Source organism: Balearica regulorum, chromosome 1, assembly GCF_011004875.1.
Source record: "Balearica regulorum gibbericeps isolate bBalReg1 chromosome 1, bBalReg1.pri, whole genome shotgun sequence".
NCBI classification, from domain to species: domain Eukaryota; kingdom Metazoa; phylum Chordata; class Aves; order Gruiformes; family Gruidae; genus Balearica; species Balearica regulorum.
The window spans coordinates 197,083,244-197,103,397 of NC_046184.1; the positions used below are offsets into that span (position 1 = coordinate 197,083,244).

At 40.2% G+C, this 20,154-nt stretch overlaps 1 protein-coding gene across 5 annotated transcripts in view; it reads left to right on the forward strand.

The window, feature by feature from the left end:
- The window catches only part of ATP8A2 (ATPase phospholipid transporting 8A2), a 340,357-nt gene that overhangs the window by 234,559 nt on the left and 85,644 nt on the right, over nucleotides 1-20,154 (forward strand). For all 5 annotated transcript variants that reach the window (XM_075742143.1, XM_075742141.1, XM_075742144.1 and 2 more), the window contains 5 exons: nucleotides 1,927-2,049; nucleotides 3,116-3,194; nucleotides 6,554-6,615; nucleotides 6,898-6,954; nucleotides 11,181-11,288. In XM_075742143.1, coding sequence (XP_075598258.1) covers nucleotides 1,927-2,049; nucleotides 3,116-3,194; nucleotides 6,554-6,615; nucleotides 6,898-6,954; nucleotides 11,181-11,288 — 429 coding nt within the window. The remainder of the gene's footprint in view (nucleotides 1-1,926; nucleotides 2,050-3,115; nucleotides 3,195-6,553; nucleotides 6,616-6,897; nucleotides 6,955-11,180; nucleotides 11,289-20,154) is intronic.

The following is a 20,154-nucleotide window of genomic DNA, read 5'->3' on the forward strand; positions in this document are numbered from 1 at the left end:
GGGAGGAAATTTAATTTTTTTCTTTAAGAAGACTCATTCCAAATATATGGTAATACAGCAAAACCCAGCAAATTATCTCTATCACTGAGTAATATTAATGGCAACACTTAACTTCTGTCACATTAATCTTAAAAATGATGGCACAAACCCTCATATTCTGTAAGATTTCATATTCTTCATTGAAGATATTTATTCACGGATTTTCCACTCAATTCTCTTCACCCTAATTTCCTGACTCTTACTCAGTCTCTGTCATTCATGTTTAGATATTTGCATCTATTATCTTTAAACCTGATTTGATGGATCTCCCTACCCTACGTAAAGCTCATGGATGAAACTCATCTTCTAGAACCAGTGAAGCAGAAATTAACCCTTGCTTTGTAAGGTTGATACTTTCTAAAATTTGAACTAGACGTGTGGACTCATGAAAAATCAAGTGCTGTTAGGATATTTGGGACTTCCACAATTTGTAGGGGTTAGATTTTAAAGTGGTTTTAGCTCTGACATTCTCTTCTGTGCAGTTTAACCCTTTATTTCATTAGTAGTCTCATTAAAATGTTAAGCATAGGAAATCATGGTAGCATTTTAACTCCTGCCTTTGCACTGGTTCACACTGGAGGCTTACCTTCATAAGTAAAAACACTAGAAGATTTACTTCATGTGAGGATGTAAATGCCCCAGTAAAGATGGGAAATGGGAGGAAATACCTTAAAGCTCTGTGAGAACATGCCCTTTTGGGGGGATATATTGGACCAGTGGTCTTAGTTTCAGTTTCCCACCCCCAGCCTGCTGCCATTGTAACCATCTGGCTTATCACTTTATGAGCAAAACTGGCACGTTCCCGGTTGGATCTAGGGATGTTGTTATTGATTCTCACTAGTCTCTAGTCCGCTGTGCTGCTCTCCGTCCGCTCCCTGGCTGCCGGCTCGCTGCGGGTGGGAACCACAGCCCAACTTTTGCAAACGTGCGTACACGCTGGAAACAGTTCATAACTTCAAGCTGCTTCTTAACTTCAGGAACACTTCTCAAACTGTTAAAAATATATGTATGTATAGGATTAGAAATTACTTTTCTGATATAAACTGTTAATGTAAAAGGAAGTGAATGAAGTTTAGTGGTCAGACATGCACACTGGTATTATTTTCACTCAGTTCCTGCACTGCAGACTGCAAGAAACATGGATACCCAAGCTGGCTTTAAATGAGCTGCCTCAGATCCTGGAAACACTTTCAGAGTAGCAACGTGGGACTCAGCAGAGGCTAATTTACTCTGCTTCTGGCAAAGCGTCCTGCTGTCTCTCCTGGAAAGCTTCCGAGGCTTGGTCATCTAAGCGTCTGCCCGTAGCACAGACATGTACTGCAGTTAATTTGTTCCTATCAGTTCTTGCCTGCCTGGAGAATCCCCACAGTACCATAATACAGAATGGCCTTTGTTTTTCAGTAGAATTTTTTTTTTAATGTGATTTCCACGTTTGCTTTGTCTGTAAACTTAGCTTTGGTTAAGCATATTACATATTTAATTATGGCTACAATTGCAGCTATATTTGAACCCATTCCTACAAGGCTTTCTTGAAAAAGTACATGTTGTCTTTCCTTTGCAGTCTGTTGTGTTTTACTCTCACTAGATTAGCTGGTACACCAGAAACTACTGATGCTTAACTTCTTGTGTTTAAGTTAATTGGTTAATAGTAAGAATTTTCTTTCATGCTGCTTTTGTTTGTAAGTCAGTGTTTGAGAATTATGAATTGCTGAAATTCATGTTTGAACTTGTGTGGATGTCTGAAAATGATGTCAAATAACACACTAGTTGGTAATAAGTGTTCGTTAAAGTCTGTGGGAATTTTGCTATTATCTAGATATCAAAATATTATCTGAGATCCACTTAAAACTAATAGCTGCTTTTAATTAGTATTTGCTTTCCTTGCAGATTTTCACAGCACTGCCACCCTTTACTCTGGGAATTTTTGAACGATCGTGTACTCAAGATAGCATGCTTAGATTTCCACAACTATACAAAATTACTCAAAATGCAGATGGGTTCAACACAAGGGTAAGGGAAAGTCTGTTTCTTTAAGAATAACCACGAGCATTCTTATTGTCCAGGTCTTTCTCATCAGAAAATAACTTATTCCACACTGCTACTTCTGCTTTATGCTAGCCATTGAGATGAAGATTGTTCTGCCTCCCAATTTTTTTTCAAGGGATTATATTTTTTATTAAAAAAAAAAAAGTACTAGTTTTTAAATAAGGATTTTCTGGTATGGCTTCCACTGAAACTGGTCCTGAAATATCGGTAATCTTTGATTCAAAGATTGGTACCTGAGTGATTTTTTTTAATATTTTTTTTCCAATTCACAACTACGGATAAATGGTAAGATTACGACTTTTATAGGAATTGGATAACATCACCTGGATTTTATTTAATATACAGGTTGTTGTCATGCTCTCTACTAGGGGGATTTTTCGCAACTAGTATAGCTCTATTCCTGCAGTTCTTTTGGAAAATAAAATTTGAATTGGTTTATTTGGACTTTGAGTTTTGAATTTTACATTTTACTTAATTTTGACGTTTAAATGCTGGAAAATGCCACAATTTGGAATTCTGTCTTTATTCCATAACGGGCACATCTAAATATACTTTTGAACCAAGGAAGCTGTACAATTGCTTTGTTTAGAGAGGAAATTGTAGAGTACTTAAAGCTCTAGTTTGTGCAAAACAGCATTATCTGTAAGTTAAAAATTGTGGGGCATAAAGTATTTGCTTGCTAAAAGTATAGAACATTTCATAGTACTGAGTCAATCTTTTAAAATCATTCTTTGAGGTAATTAAAGAAGGGTGACTCCATCTGTTTGCTGTATTTTGATAAAGATCTTAAATTGCAAGCATGCTTGCCTATTATATTTTAAGTTGTTAGAATAAAACCATCCAACTGGACCAGTGTTTTCTTATGAAAGAGCAGAAATTGTAGGAGGAAATAGATCCTGCAGAAGTTTAGGTATTTCAGTTCAGGACAAACATTGTCTGACTCTGAACTACACAATGAAGTGTTTGTTAGGAGTTAGAGAGAGGTCAAGAGTTTTGGACTTTACTGATGACTTGGTTTGTTTTCCCTCAGGTTTTCTGGGGTCACTGCATCAATGCCCTGATCCATTCCATCATTCTCTTCTGGTTTCCACTGAAAGTGCTGGAGCACGGTAAGGCCTTCGTTATTTCTTACGTCAGGAACTGATGTTCAGTCGTACAGAGCCCAGTGTGTTTGCAGAATGGGAGGTCGTGACAAATCCCAAGAAAATAATGCTGACAGACAGTTCAATAGGCTATAGCTGCTCGACTTGGCTAGTTATCTGGTGGCTTTCAGAACTTACTCTAATTAAACATAATTATTGTTCATATAGTGACTTTAACATGTGAAAAATTAAACTGCTGCTTTGCCAAAAAGTCTTACTTGAATACTGAATAATGTTCTATACAATGCCTTATTTCTTTTGGTAGTGGGTTGAGATCTCAACTTTTTCCTGCATAATGTTCTTGCAGCAGCTGTACTACAGCTATTTGCTTTATATCTTGTTGGACCTTTCCCATTCCGTAACACAGGACTGGAAAATGTGGGATAAAACAGATTTCACTACTGTTAAAGTCTGGAAAAAATGAATTGACTGGAATGGAAGTAGGCCAGATCGAGTCAGAGATATTGGGGAAATTAGACTTTTTGTTGTACAAATTAGGCTTATTAAGCCTTGCTTTCCGTGAAAGGTAATGCACCTGCATGGTCTTTCAGGGGACAGTAAATCCCATGTGGTTCCTACCTAACGTTACGATACGGTCATGTGGGCAGGAATAGCCTTGGGAAATATGTTCTTTTACTGACCTAAGAAATAGGACGAGATCAGGTGAGGAATTTGGGGGGAGCAGCAGGGAGGAATAGTATTTATGTAAAACCATAAATTTTTCAAAACTGAAACTCTTTCCTGGAGGACACTAACTTCAAGAAAACCTTCTCAGCTCCTGGATGGGTTAATTGGGGAGGAGTTGAAAGAAAATGGAAAGGGAGGAAAAGTGAATGCTCACATCAGAGACGTGATGGAAGAGATACTTGTGGGAGGCAGGTTCATGTTTATCTGGCTGAGTAAAATGTCAGTATCGTATCCTTAGTGGCAACTTCACATGCTGCCTGATGGACCATACAAGAAAGTGACTTCCCTTTCCTCCGTATGTGGGCTGGGAGCTTGGTTCAGTTTTGGGGGGAAAGGGGTTTTTATGGTTGATTGGATTTTGGTTTGATTTGGGGGGTTTTGTTGTTCTGTTTCACTATTTTTATAAGAAATGTTCATCTTTAATAGCTCTTCTTTAAACCCAACTTCAGAAATTTTAGGCTGATGTCTGTAGTGGTTACGGTTAAAGAAAAATACAGTTTTTCTTTTACTCTTCCATAAATGTTTTTTCTAACTAATTCCTAAATAAATAATGTACTTTTAATTTCAACAACTGAAATAAGACTGGAATACTCACCCGCTCACATGGTAACTTTCTGAGTTCCTTTAAATAGGTTGCTTAGTTTTCTCTCCAAAGAGGAATGAATATTGAATTTTCAAGTTTCTTTGTATTTCCAAGTGAAAAAGGGATTTCAGTGCCGGAGACAAAAATGTGCAATTCACACTGGGATGTTTTTTAACCTCTCAAGTTCCTTAGAATGTGAAGTGCGTGTAGTCCATGAATGGGCATTTGTGTAGCTTTAGAAATGAATGTTCACTGAGTGTCCTGCTGTTCTCATTAACAGAAATATCATTCCTTTCAGTACCGCTTACCCTCCTAAAGTGGAAGGTCATAGAAATCACTGGGAAAAAAAAGGCATTAACTTACCGCATTAAAATGTAACTTTAAAAAAGTTGAGTCTTTACACCAAAAATTATTAATTACTTAAATGTGCGCTGTGATGTTGCACTAGAGCAATATACTGGCAGAGTCATTAGGACAGTTTATTCTAGATCTGTCAAAACCGATGTGTATTTAGGCATGCCTTTTTCTTAATAAACTGAGACTTCTGGCATCAGCAGGGTTCATTGGACATGGAAGGCTCAATTCTCTAGTGCTCTTCACCTTTTTGATTGACTCTAGAGGAAAGAGCAAAGTGACTGTTAAAACTTGATGTGTATTTGTGAATGATGTGGTAAATCCCCAAAGCCACACAGTACCAGAGGAGGAGCTGGGCCGTAGAGATGCCAGCGGCTAGAAACCAAACCAGTTCCTAACCAAGCCGTCCCAGGCTTTAGCTCCTGTTGCAATGTCAGTGACTAGTCTATCCGCTGCTGTTTCTTAGCAGTTGGCGTTCAAAAGAGAAAAGAAAGCAGGGATATAGAACCAGCAACTTCTGGAAAATATTTGCAACCTGTCAGTTCTTCGGAGACAACCACATGCAGCAGTTGTAGAAGAAAACGATAAAAGTAGCTTGGGGTAACTGCACAGACTAAATACATCGTCTTTTTATTTGTAAGCTGAGCAGCGTATTCACCACAGAGGTCAAGGCATCAGGGACTCTTCTCTATAGACTTAAAAATGTACTTCAAAAATTTACTGATCCTTGAGACTTATGTTACAGGAGCGTAGTTAACTAAGTAGATGACCCTAGTTGAAGAATGTCAGATCTAGTTATTTGCAAATAACTCTAGCAAAGTGGTGCCCTCATAGTAGAAGCACTGTGCTAGGCAGTATGTGTTTAGGAACAGGTCCAAGGTTTTATCTTAAGCCTTTTTCATCCCTGCTGTTTGTGTATTTCTCTAGCAGTTGTCTTAAAACCTGTGAAAACAGCAATAGTTATCATGCTTGAGTAATGCTTCAAAGCTCCTGTGAGTACGAGTTCATTTGGCATTAGCGTGGCTGTCGAATGCGCTTTCATGGTGTTCCGGTTTTGTTCAACAAGGGCTAAGAAAGACTAAACAGACATTTGAAGTATTGCCAAGGTTGGCACTTTCAAATGATAGATTAACATGTACTTACCCTGGTGCACACTTGACTAGAGAAAGGGTGCGTGGAGATTGAATGCTGCTCAGTTACCGAATTAACCTCCAGTAAAATATTTTAGATGTTACATGTGTCCTTTCTGGATGAATCTTTTGTGGCTTTTCTTAATTCAGTTCTATTTCACCACAAAGCAGCTGGTGTTTTAGAGGCTTTTTCTTCACAGGCACAGCAAATAATGGGATCTGTTAGAGGTGTCAATACGTAGTACAGAACAGATAGGCGAGAGGAAAAGTGACAGTGACATACCTCAGCTCTTACAGATGAATTACACGTTAGGGTCTGGCAAACACTTCCGCTTTTGCTAGGACGGCTTCTGGCAACCAGGACTATGGATGTGCACTCTATCTGAGCATCGTGGCTGAGGCCTGGTTTAGCACAACTTCTGCATTACCGTTATCTCACAGCGTCTAAAAGTGCTTTTAGGCATTCTAAAAGGCAAGGTTGGGACCAGTTATTTTCTCCTGAAAATCTCCTTGTTATTTCATCCATTCTGTTGATAAACTGATTAACTAATGTGATAATTTTTCTTTTTCAGATGCAGTATTCACAAATGGCCAGGGAATTGACTATTTATTTGTTGGAAACATAGTTTACACTGTAAGTTTGTGTATCCTAGCAGGTTTTGAATAGTAGAATTTCTTTACAGTTCTTTTATACTATCAGAAAATGGTGTAAACCAGAAGAAAGTGTACAAGTAAAATAAAATCCAACTTATGCTGTGTGTATGATTCCCCCGCCCCCAACATGCACCAACAATATCTTCTGCTTTGTCCTTCCCCCATCCCACACTGCCAAAGCCCTGGGGTGGTACCTAAATGGTAGTAACTTTTTGAGAGTGTTAATACTGAAGTTGTCTTCTTTTTTTTTTTTTCTTTGCAGTATGTAGTAGTCACTGTTTGTCTGAAAGCAGGCTTGGAAACAACTGCGTGGACTAGAGTAAGTACTCTTTGGTAACTTTTATTTTATTAGCACATCTTTTTCCCTAATGAGTATTAATAGAGAAAAGAAGTACTAAAAATCATTTGAGGCTTCAGTGTTTTAATTGGATCTTTCATGTAAGGATAAACTGCTAAGCTCCATAAATACAAGATGCGAGAGGAGAATGAACTCGTAGATCACGCGATATGTGTGATGAAAAAGGGCAACCTGTCAGAAGTGGGAAGAGAACACTAAAAGTATATTGTCAACATCTCTAAATATTTAAAATTGAGAAAAATTTTGCATGAAATCAACATACTACGGTAATCGCTTAAGGAAATCGATCAAGAACATCATCTTTGTACTCTGTAGCTCCTTTAAAAATTAATGCAATAGGGAAGGAAAGATGTCTGCCCACAGATAAACAACTGGGTTTTCAAAATGTCTTTGAAGCTAGTAAAAAGCACTAGTGACTTCACATTGGATGAGAGTTTTTTTGTTTGGAAACTTAGAGTAATAAGGATGCTAGTCAAACGGTTATGTTGATTCCTAGATTTGAGTCATTTATTTGCGATGAGTACTCTGTTACTGGTTGGTGTCAGAATCTGGCAGGGCAGTGACCCGCAAAGAACATGGCGGGTAGGAGGGTTCCTGTGTTGATGAACCTTCAACACCTTTCTCCCCTTCTTTCCCCCAGCCCTTCTGAAACACTAATCTTTTGATTTTGATGGAGCCCCTGTTTCTCCACACCTATGAGATACCCTATGGGGAATCTACTTCTCGTGACATACTAAGACACTCTGCCCTCAAGACCAAGCTGCTTTGAGGACTCTCCTATTCTTATTTGACCAGTTTCTTGGAGGGGCTTGGCTTAAAGCTTGTAACCTCATTGCTTCTGTTAGTTGTAAAATGCTTTCTTTCATTCCTGACAGAGGAATTGTTAAGATTAATGAGCTGATGTCTGTTCTGAATTTTAAAGATGAAATGCTATCTATATGGGTTAATTATTAGGGAGATGCTAATATTCTCTGCCTCATTCTCTCATCTGAAAACAAAATCTGTTCTTTTTTGCTGTTGCTTGTGCATAAAAGTTCTGTGTTGTGTACCAACACTTTAAAATGCAAAAATAGTTAAATTAATCCCTCATGCACTAGAAGAGGATACGTGCAAGTCTGCATGGGAGGTATGTGAGCCTATTTAGATCCTGTTATGTTATGAATTGTTTGATGCTTCCTTCTCTCTCCCCTTCCCTGGGTAGTTGGTATCTTTTCAGTCATTTGGGGATAATCATGATCCCCTCTTTTCAAAATTTTATTTTAGAAGATAGCATAGTGTTTAGCAGATCTCAGTATTCTTTAACGCTGGCAGAGAAATGATTGTTACGCACAGAAAAGTTGTGTTTAGAACCAACTTATTTCTATATGTACTTCTAATTCCTGTCCCATTGCTTGGACAATGATGACTCTCGTCATTTTGGAATCTGATGTTGGTTACCATTATTGTTTCAGCTGTGAGTGAATCAACACACAGAGAATCGTTAGCTTACTTGAAAAGTATTAAATGTACAACATTGAGTTAAACCTCTTCTCCATCATCAAGTGGATTGGTTACATGCAATTTGTTCTTGAGAGTGAGAGGGGCACTGCCACTTGGGACAACATGATGGATTCAGCTGAAAGCTTTAAATAAATAATGCAGATTCAAAGTGGTTGGAAGCCGGGTATATCCAGTAGGTAGTGTGGAAAGAAAGGCTTTGGTAAAAGTGGTAACATGACGCATGACAGAGTCCTCACATTGAAGCTGTGTTGAGCAGCTTCATGTTACGTGTTATCTATCTGGAGCGCTGCAGTAGGCTTTTTCCCAAACACTTACAGCTTTCTTCACTGTTTTACCACACTGTATGAACTATTTCAGATAAATAGGACACATAGGATAGCCATACAGTGTGTCTAGTTTTTATGTGAGAGTGCCTTGATTTCTTTTTTCTGACTGTCATTCATTTAACACATCTGACGGACTCGCTTCTGCTTTGCACATGAATCCTCCAAGGGTAAATGACAGAGATCAGTGGAGAATCAACAGTGCAAAGGCTGGTGGGGTGAGTGCATAAGGAACATTTCCAAGCAGGGCAAGGAGGGCTCTTCCTGAAAGCAGAAGCTCTTTTAAAGGTAGAGAAGCAATTCAGGTAGTTACAAGCCTGAGATGATTGGGATAACCACGAGAAGAAGAGAGTCAACATAAAATGAGCAAAGTCTTTGTTGAGCTGGAAAGGGCAAGATAAAGAGCTGCACAAGTCAAAAACTGTTCTACCAGCAGACTGGAAAGAAAAACAGGAGAGACAAAACCAAGATGATGATGTCATTTCATTAGCATAAATACACCTCCTAGAAAATAGGAGTAGGTCTTAGATTTGTTTCCCTGCTTGCCTTTATCTTCACTGTTTTTAGTCGGAAAGTCTGTAGGAGTTTGCAGCTGGGAAGCATCAGTCCAAGCTATTCTGAGCCTTCTGTCCACTTGTTTGGCAGGAGGGCTGTGGCCCAGGAGAAAGCGTCATGTCCTTTTGGGAAAGCAGTGCTGATGGTGTTCTGCCATTGGATGGGGCTGGCTTTTCTTTAAGTTGAGTTCTTGCAGCAGCCTTGCAGTACTTGTTCTTTGGGGAGCTAAGCACTACAGTTGCTCACTGTGGCAGGGCTTTATTTCAGTCAGATTCTTGATGACAGTTGTCCCTAGTTTTCAGAAAAGCAATTAGACTGAAAGGATAAAATTCCCACCTTCCTCCAAGTGTTTAAAAAAAAAATATTCTTTCCAGTCTCTTAGTTTTATTCACATTAAAACTGAATCAAAAAATGTGTTGTGGTTCTCCTGAGTGAAACAGAGTAAATAGTGAAATTTATAAACAAATCTTCCTGCTTACTGTGTCTCTCCAGGAAGGGGCCTATCCCGTCCTGCTCATTAGCCCAGCGACTTTTAGGGTCGAACAAAAATCCAGCTTTCTGAGAGTGCCTAGAAGAGTGTTCTTTCTATTGCCTCTGACGTTTTGCCCTGTGAATGCCTCTACTGTAAGGCAGCCTCCAGTTGCTCCCAGCTATCTGCCACTGTGCACTGGTGCTGCAGACTCCTTGCTTGTCTGTTTTCACTGCCTGTGCTGGAGAAAGCTCTCCTTTCCGAGGATGCTCAGTGCCTCCAGAGGAGGAGCAATCTTCTCCTTCCAGAGGTTTGTGTCTATCTCACAGAATGCGATACTCAGACCCTTCTTTGGTTCTCAGACATACTGTTCAAAAAGTCATCAAATAGAAGGTATAAAGCTGAGAACTAAACGAACACACTGTGTCCACCACAGGAACCGGTATATGAATTCATTCCCATGTTCCTAAACCCATATGTAATTAGTAATTAAGATTTATGCAGGTACTTCTCTGAATTGGAGCCAAAGTCATCAGCTGCAGGAGTTGTTGGCATCCAAAAAAGCTGGAGCCAATAATGAGCTCAATTGCTTGTTACAACTGAAATTACTGATTCCATCCACTGCAGTGTAAAAGTAAAACAGCTTAAATAATCCTGAAAAGCAAAATAGTTTGGGTGTGTAAGGAAAAATGACTTTCTTTAATGAAACTGAAACGAAGTTTGTGCTGGACATGTGCTTAATCACTTCAATACTACTTTTATTTACTCTTAGTGAGTCTACAGACTAAAGAACCTGTAAAGATGTGAATTGCATGCATATCTGTAAATCACTTAAGAAACCTTTAAAACAAAGAAGAAAAAAGCTGATCGGTAGATGTTGATTGTGGTAGTGTATTACACAGCACTGAATCTTCCTCTGTGAAAGGTGTGCGGGTGGTGCACGTGGCTCGTATGCGTACGCTCTGCCATAAGGGATTTGTCCAGGTGAACTTTAACCTGAGCCTTTGAAAATGTCCACCTTGATGTACGTGTTGAATCTGGCACCCGCACAACGGGAAGCAGGAGCTAGATGAGAGAAATCAGAGTTCCAAGGAAAATCTGATGAGTTTTTGGAGCTCCAAGTAAGACAGATTGGCTGAGAAGACTATCTGTCTGCCCTGTCGTGAGGCAAAGATTAAAGAGGAGAACTGGTTTATGCTGTTTAAACAACCTGTGCTACTGGCCTGAAACCAAGTGCCTGAGTGAGACTGACACAGACCTGAAGAGAGAACTAGCTATAGGTTAGGTGGGGGGAAGCAGTGCCCTGTGTTGACTCTCCTTCTTTACCTGCTCCTTGACAGTTCAGTCACCTGGCCGTCTGGGGAAGCATGCTGCTCTGGCTGGTGTTCTTCGGTGTCTACTCGGCCATCTGGCCCACGTTTCCCATCGCGCCAGACATGCTGGGGCAGGTCAGTACGAACGCTTGGCTGCATGGTGAGCTGCTCGGCGCGGCGCCCCGCTGTCGCCGGTGCTGCTGCTTGCTGCTTCCTCAACGCACAATGCTTGGAATGGAATTGTGCTCTAGTAAGAGCGCTTGTACTTCATTTTAACCTTTTCTTTTTTTAATCCCTGCATTCATTTAGCTTAATCTCCTCATTAGAAGAGCTCTTTTTCTCCCTAAAAGTGACATCATACATGATTATATGCGCTGTGGATACTGTATGACAATCCTCAGTTCACTTGGATAGCAGCAAGACTGGCTTTTTCATTAGTGCTTCCCTAGTAAAACTTGGTGTGTTTGACAAAATGCCAGGTAGAAATTTAGTTTATTTGTTTTGGGGTTTTGGGTTTTTATCATGGGTTCTTTCTCTTCTGTATATTTTGCTTTCATATTGTTCCCTTCTTTCCTACATTTGTTTAAAATAAACCAGCATTTACTTGAGAATAGGATGAGATGGTCAGAAGCAGAAGGGAAGCTGATATGTTACTGGTCCCTTTATAATACCAGAGGAATTTTGGATTTGTTCCTTCAGTGTCAGCTGAGTTCCAGGTGGTGAAATTTTCCCTTTGGTGTCATTATTTCAACCCGTGGTGAGAAGATTGAGTCACGAGCCTGTCAAAATCACTCAAGAGCCTTGTGTGTATTTAAAATAGGGGGTTACCATGAACAATGAAGTACTTAATAAATGTATGGTGAAAAGTTATTCTGTAGTAGTGGAACTGCTGTCAAAATGACCAGAAAAAGGTAATAAGTTTAGAGTTTTCTTTAATGCAAAGATACCGTTTATGATAAAGAAAGAAATAAAACAAACTAATAATTTTAACGACAAATCTAAGTATATTTAACTCATGTCACCCTGGTGTACTAGAAAATAATAATAAAAAAAGCTGAGTGTTGCAAGGCAATTAGAGATTTCCAGTGTTACTCTCATGTTTGTATGAGAGCAGAAGAGCAGTTGGGCGTGATTTTGTTACTGTTCTGCCCTAATACATATTTTATTATCTTGTGCTAAAACACTGGGGATAATGGAAGCTATGGTAGATTTTCATGGACAGCTTCTTACAGCAGAGTGTGACAGCTGACAGGTTGGGATCAGCAAGTTAAGTGACTGACAGGCAAAGCTTCAGTCCTCTGATAGTATTTCGTGGTGATCTTGGTGTGTTTCACAGCACGTACAGCATCGGCAGCTCTAATTCACGTTTTCATATATCAAGCAAAAATTTGACTTGAGTATCACGCAGAGCCACAAACTGCTTGTCCTCCACAGCAGCATCGTAGTGCTGCCATTGACGTGTCAGCCTTCTAAAACACAAACGATAAGCTGAGCTGTTCCTTCCCAGGGTCAGACTATCAGCTTTAGCCTGATGTTGCATTTTCTTTTCAAAAGTAGCTCCCATTTTTTTGAATTCCAACTGCAACAAAATTGTGTTGGTCATATACATTTGCTCCGACATAAACCACAGGTCTCAGAACAAAAGCTTCATGTTAATAAGGTTTTGGTTTTGCTTGAATATGTTTTTAGAAAATGTTTCTATTCAAACTTTGATTTTATGCTGGTTTTTTCTGACATTATGACTTGAGAAGTGTTACTAATATCTTGCTGAGATTATTTTAATCTAATGTACCTTTTTGTTAATAGAGAACACATTTAATTTGAGTGTCTAGTCCAGTACTTGTAGAGCTGTGCCCCTGGGTCAGTAATCATCAATCTAAGACTTTAAGGATTATTCATCATTTTAGAAAGACACATTTTGAATACAGTCAGAGATAATCTGTTGTATGGCTTTCAGTGTGGGAGGTGTGGAACAATACCATTCTATCAGTTTTCTTGTATTTTTGAAAGAAGGATTAGCAGTGGAAGAGAGTGGATTTTTTGTTTCCTTTATCCTTTTGTAAAACCAAGGAAAGCTCCCAAGGTACCAGGAACTTGCTTACTACTTGCATTAACTTATACAAAGTCTCTTGAGTAATGAGTTGCTGTCATAAAACCAGCTCATGGTGAAGTGAGCTGGGATCGTGCTAGACTCTGGTCAGTAAAATGAATTGCCTTGCTGCTTCCCAGACTTCAGCTAGTCCTTTACTCCTGCTATCTTTTCTGCATTTACAAGTAATCAAGGTGTCTTAAAAACAAAATAAGACAGTGAAAAGCTTACTTTGTTTTGATTTTAAATCTTGCTAGTGTGTTTATCTTCAAATAAACTGAACTCCGTAATATTTTAGATCGTGATTTGCTATGCAAATCCAATAGCACTTGAAGGGAGCATGTTTTAAGTGTAATACTCATCTAGCATCTGTGCCAGCCAGGGTTTTGTGCCATCCATAGAAGGCACAGGAGGTGCAAAACATTTTATGCTGTCCATTCATCAAATGTCAGCATGGAGCCGTGCAGACAGTTAAGTATGTGAAAAAATGTTTTGTTTCTGCTGGGATTTATTAAGCCATTTTCACTAAGTATTTCTTTCTCTTGCCCATTATATCTTGAACAGTCTCATAGGGAAAATAATACCATTTTTTGCCTCCTTGGGGGCAAAGGGAAGCAACTTAGTTATTCTCTGCTGTCAGAGAGTTAACGTATTTCTTCTGTTTCCACTACAGTATTCACAATACAATACATGTAACATAATAAGACAAAGCTGTGATAAAAATCTCAGTAGTCCTTAGTGGAAGTTTTCCAATAGTATGACATTTGGTACTTTGGAAATAAAGTCTCTGGCTGTTTTGGGGCAACCTTTTCAGACGGACAAATAATATTTTCCTTTAATAGTATCAGAAGCAATAACGTAAGACCAAGGAAGCCCTCTGATAGCTCTCTTGGCTTTCCTGAGTATTTGTGTCTTTTTAAGAGAAGTTCTTTTTATATTTGCAGAGAACAGTGACACTGAGAAAAGTTGATGCCTATTTTTTTGTCTTGCGTTTGGAGCCAGTGTATTTGTATGGGAGCTGACTGGTTTTGAATAAGCACTTCCAGATGACAGCATTTGGTACAATATGTAAATCCTTTCCCACCTTCCAGTAGTTATGACTAGCCACCACAGATCAGTGCAAACAAGTACATGCCTACGTCTTTAAAAAATTGCTGTCCACTTTGATACTCATTAAGAGGTGGTACAGAAACGTGCTGCTCTAAGGATGTGAGTGCTTTTCTAATTATCCTTTTCCTGAACTTTTGTGGCTCGCGGCTCATAACCGATTGGTATTTTGTTGACCGGCACATTAGCCATAGTCCTGCCCTCGTGCAATCTTGGGTATTCTTTTTGTCTGGGGGATGGGATTTGGTGCCCCGAAGGGAAACACTCAGCAATAACGCTTGTGCTCGCTTCTTTTGTGTATCATAGAGGTGGTGCGAGGGAAATGCTGCTCATGTTCTTTTCCTGTATGGATTTCTTCATAGGAGTTGTAGCATATGGGAATAAGATTACACTGTATGGGGTCAAAGTCTGTGTGCAGGTATTTCCACCCATGCACATACCTAGATACCTGTGCCTGAAAGCACGTGTATGTATACAAGTAGATGGTTATATATATGTATGAAAGCGATAACGCTTTGAGTCTTGATCCAGACGTTATCTAAGATGAAGAACAACAGAGATCTTCCTTCTCTACCCCAAGCTAAAATACTGTATTTTTAGTGTTTTATGAGACAGCGTGTGTGTACATGGGGGGGGGGTGTTCCCATCACTCCCCTGAAGCATCTGTTAGGAAGGACTACTATTGAGCTGTGACTTCTTTTTTTTTCTTCTTTTTTTTGCAATCTATTTTCCTGAAGTGTTGTTTTGTTTCTGCCTCGTTAATTGTTGTTACCATTAAGGAAATGTCTTTAGGAAGATTAGTATCAGTCCCATTTTTTCAGCTTGGAGATGGTATAAAAGAGGTGTGTGGGGGGGGGATGATTTGGTTTTGGGAGGTCATACATTGTGGTTAATCCAAAGTGCAGGTTAGTAATTTCTAGGGTTTTACCCTTTTGCTTCGCGCTGTATGTGGTCATATCTCAGAACCGGGGTTTAAGAATCATTTTCAGTTTGGAACTCATTATTTTCATCTCAGGAAGGCGTTAGGAAGCCCTTTCTCATCTGAGGCCTCCAGCTTGCTCCTTCATGGCTGGAGGTACTGAAGTTGGAGCTGCTGCACATCCCAGTTACTTTTGTACAACTGCGGTTGAGAGGAGATTTATCAAAATCACAATCCAAATAATTGTTTTACCACCAGCTCTGCTTCTGCATAGTGGAAACAGCTACTCTCATGCTTTCACAGCTCTAATGGCAGAGTCATTTTTTGTTTCCTAGTGCTGCTGACAGAAGATATTTCTTTTTTTCTGGCTAAAGTGTCAACTTCTTGCTAGGTTATTTGTCTACTTACGTAAAGACTTTAAGGAAGCTGTGCAGCAGCTTTACCTGGATTAAGGCTGCTTTTTAACAGATCCCAGTAATCGAGATCTCTGGTTGATCCCTTGTAATGTGGCAGCAGCAGGACTTACTCATATTAATGGTTTGTCAAGAAAACATCTGTCCCTCTTCTAGCAAAGCTTCCCATTCTTCTCTGTGTTGCAAGACAGGTTCACCTTAGCTATTGCACTAGGTCGTTGGCTTTTGAGGGCAGGAGGTGATCTTGAGGGTCTGATGGACTCTGGTTGCATGGCCAGTTTAGTAGCTGGCCTTTGGTCTAAAGCTCTCTTAAATCTTGCTGATTCAGTTATTGCTAAAACGTGTGAGAAACCTGCATGGTTTGGAAGACTTGGAAACAACACAAAAAACAAAACCAGAAAATCCTGGAGGCAAGATAATAATCATTATTGTAACATAATAAAGAGGTTTCACGTTACTACTCTTGCAAATCCACACTGAAATACTGACAGCTTAATGTACGTTTTCGTGTTTTCCAGAATATTTTTGCCTTTCTACATTTAATTTTTTTTTTCCAGAGGTCTCAGTTGTTGTTCTTTCTGGCTTCTCGTATTTCTGCAGTTTGGTGCTAGTTAGAAAATTGGCTGTTCTGGTTGTGGTTTGTTTGTCTGCAGTCGGTTGCACATTACATTGTGGTGTCAATGTTTTGGTTGGTGGAAATGCTTCATCCAGCTGTTAGGCAGAAATAAGACTTTGCCTGCAGATTGAGTCCTTAATGCCTGCTGATCATGTTTGTTTTTATTATTATGCACAGCAGTCTCCATGGTACTTGATGTGGTTTTGGAAGTTTTTCTGCAGTGTTGGACTAGGCTCTGAGCAGACAAGTTAGACTAATGAAGCATGTGTATATTTTTACGCATCTGTTGAAGGAGTGGGTTGGGTTTTTATGAGCCACACATGGCTTTCAGAAATGAATCTCTCACTTTTAGATCCCTGACGTTGTGTTGTTCTATATGATACACCAAAAAGATGAAAAAAATTGAGATAAATGAAAATAAATATTTTAATAACTTCTGAACATTTAAACTAGTAGATTAAACATGCTGCTTTTCTGGAGGCTAACCTCCAAAACGTGCCACTTTACCTGTTTGGCAACTCTGCAGCGAATTTGTCCTAAATATTTCTTAAAGATATCCCAAATTTATTTCCCTTTGGAAGTATTTTCGTAAAGGCTTTAAAGCAGGACTGTATTTGCAGCTGTGCCAAGCACTGTGCTGGCATTTCCCGTGCAGAGCCATGTGAAAATAGGGTTAAGCCATGAGCATAAAAACTGTTTCTGGTTTGGGGGCTGGCACTGCAGAGCGAGGCAGTCAGCTGGCCACCAGGCTTCTCTGAAGTCTTCACGTGCCCACCTTGACTTCAAGGCCAGGTTGGATGGGGCTTTGGGCAACCTGGTCTAGTGGAGGGTGTCCCTGCCCATGACAGGGGGGTTGGAACTGGATGATCTTTGAGGTCCCTTCCAACCCAAACCATTCTGTGATTCTGTGACTTTGGTCTTTATTCCTGCCGTGCAGAAGAACTGCGGCTAGCCGGCTGGTGTGTTAGATGGGAGAGAGATAGGAAAGTGAGTGGAGATAAATGGTTACCTGCAGGTTGTACCGATGGTGCGTAGGGTGTCAGCTGGTTTTCCTTGAGTGTTGGCAGTGTAACCTGGATGCTAGCCATGCCGTCTGGCCAATGTCTGTTTGGAGATCAGGTAGTCTTAAGTTTAAACGCTGCTCAATAGCTTAAGTAGAAATACAGTGTGCACACAGAACATTTACGCTTCTGTGTAATTGGCAGATTATCCAGATTTATTGGTTTAGCGGTGGGGTATAGCAGTGTCCAGGAACAAGCTCCTTCACTCAGGATAGAATTATCGTTCCGTGGTAATGGATTGCGCTTCAAAAATTGCATCTTTTTTCAATTTGGAGTCCAGGGTTGCTCAATGTCTCTTAAAATTTCCCTAAATCACTTTTTCATATATTTAAAAGTAGCAAAGCCTTGTTGCATGCTCGTGGAAAGATGTTTGGAAGATATCCTATTCGGTATTTTCTTAATTAGAAACAGCTGGCTTTTAAATTTAGAAAAGCAGCTACTGTATTGTACCAGAGGCAGCATGTACTAATACTCATGTATACAAAAAAGCCCGTGTTTTGAGCCACACTGATGAGCAAGGCCAAACTTGCCATAGTGGATCAGAGCATTTTGGATGTAGGCTGTGTTCTGCATTAGAAACGTGAGGAGAAAAAGCAAACAGCTCTGTAGTGGGGGGGTGTCATCTGTAACAAGGCTTTGTGTGCATCTCGGTAAAAAAAACCCACAACTTTTTTTTCCTGTTAGATGGCATAAGTGGAGAGTAGTAACAGTTTTTGTGCCTTTTTATGATGCCTCTGTGGCATCTTTTGCAGATCAGCTGCGTAGGCTAAGCGTGCTACACGGGGATGGTAGGGTGGGCTGGAGAGCAATGTGAGAGGCTTCGTAGCCAACAGATTTGGGTCTGCCTCAGCGCTCCTGTTTGTGGCTGTCAGATGTAGGAACCAGCCACGTTTCCAGACAGCGCGGAGGCACCGAGCAATATCTTGTTCCTACGTGGAGTTTATTGCCTAAATGGTCTGGCGTGATGAAGATGGGCAGGAGGGAAAGGACATGAAAGTAGAGAGATCAATGTGGTGGTGTTCCTATAATCTCTAGGATGCAAAGAAAGGAAGATGGCAGCGTAATTGTGTATGTAAAGTGATTTTTTAAAAGAGCAGTTAAGCTCATAGCAATGAAGCTGTAGCTTCTTTAGAAAATAAGAGGAGCAGCAGATGGGATCTGTTCCAGAGGGCAGGAGGTGACTGTCTGTGAGTTGGAATTAGTGGGTTTATAGCTTGCTTTGGTCACACTTAAGTTGCTTTGTTTTCTGAGGGATGCGGGAAAGCCCAGAGAGCAGATATTTGGGGTTTGGTTGGGGTGTTGTTTTCTGCTTGGTTCTTTGGGGACAGGAGGGTCATGTTATGTTTTTATTTGAATTTACTTATTATAAAGGGGTCTTGTTTGGGGGAGAATTGTTTGTTTAGCTGAATTTGTGCTCCATGCCACTGTTTCTTTCCTGTGCTGGTTGAATTGCATTTTTGTAAGAGACCAGCATAACTATTTCATATGGGAAAATATTTCCAGATCAATTAGAAACATATCTTTATTCCCTTTCCTCCCTACAGTATACATTTCATGAGATCATTTCTTCCCAATTGTATTATGTCAAAAGTTGATCCAAAAAGCCCTGAGGAGTGGAAATGATCTCTCTTATATTGTTCTAAGGCAAACGTGGGTACGCAAGCTTCAGGAGTAGCTGGAAGGAGCGCAGCCCTCCCGAGCACCCTGCCCGCTGCCGTGGCTCAGCCGGCACAGTCTGTCCCCTGCGGCTTTCCTGTTAACGCGGCAGCGGTGGTGCCTCGTGCTGCTTCTCTATTGACGGACGTGGCTGACAAAAATCAGCTCTCATCTGAGTGCTGTACGTTTTGGGAATGCCTTTTGGTGTCTGTGCGGGAAGTCAAACTGCACTTATTTGGCTTGTAGAGTGTAATTTCTCATTTGGGTTCGGGTATCACTTGAGGTGGTATTTCTGTACTGGTAGCCTCCTCAGAAGGCATAGGAAGGAGACTGTGGAAAAGAGTTAACAGCATTACAACGGTGGTGCTAAGCAGATACACACTTACACTTCCAGAGAGCTGTGTTTTCTTTAGAGTAGTACGTGATTCAATAGGATTGATGGGAAACAAGGACAGAGGATAATACAGGTGTCGTCCGTAACATAATGCCTAAAGCGTGAAGGAGCCACTCATGATTAGATGTGCCACCGTTGGTCTCTGTAGCGTAAAACCCAACAACGGCACCTCTTCGTAGCTTGATGTTGGGAAGTGAGTGTCTTCCGCCACTAAGAGCTGCAGTTTCTTGCCAAGCATCTTGCATGGTTCCATCTTGCAGCTCCAGACACACCTCCCTTTCCCGGTCTATGACTGAAGGCAATTTGGTCCTTACTGTAGAGTCAGCAGGCTGATGCAGAGAAAGCCTGGACAGTAGTGTTGTCACAGCCAAAATAGACGAGTAAATATACACATCCTTTCTCTATAGCACAGAGAGCTTTTTGGAGGATGCTGGGGGAGGAGAAGGAAGGCTTCAGTACAGTGGCTGAACTGTGCTGTTAGAATTGACCCAAAATGGCTTTTTAATTTTTAATAAATCAGCCCAAATTTATGGAACAGCATTTCAGAGAAGTCTCTGAAGGTACTTCTTACCACTTCTTACCCTGTTCAGAAACTGGGAGATGCCAATACATTTCAAAGAAATGAACCAGAACAATATGATATGCAAACTTGTTTTTTTCATCTCATTCTCTAAAGTGATGGACTCATTTACATTGAAATTGTGTGTTTGGAGCATTTTTCATTTTCAGAAGGTTTCTGGGAAGGA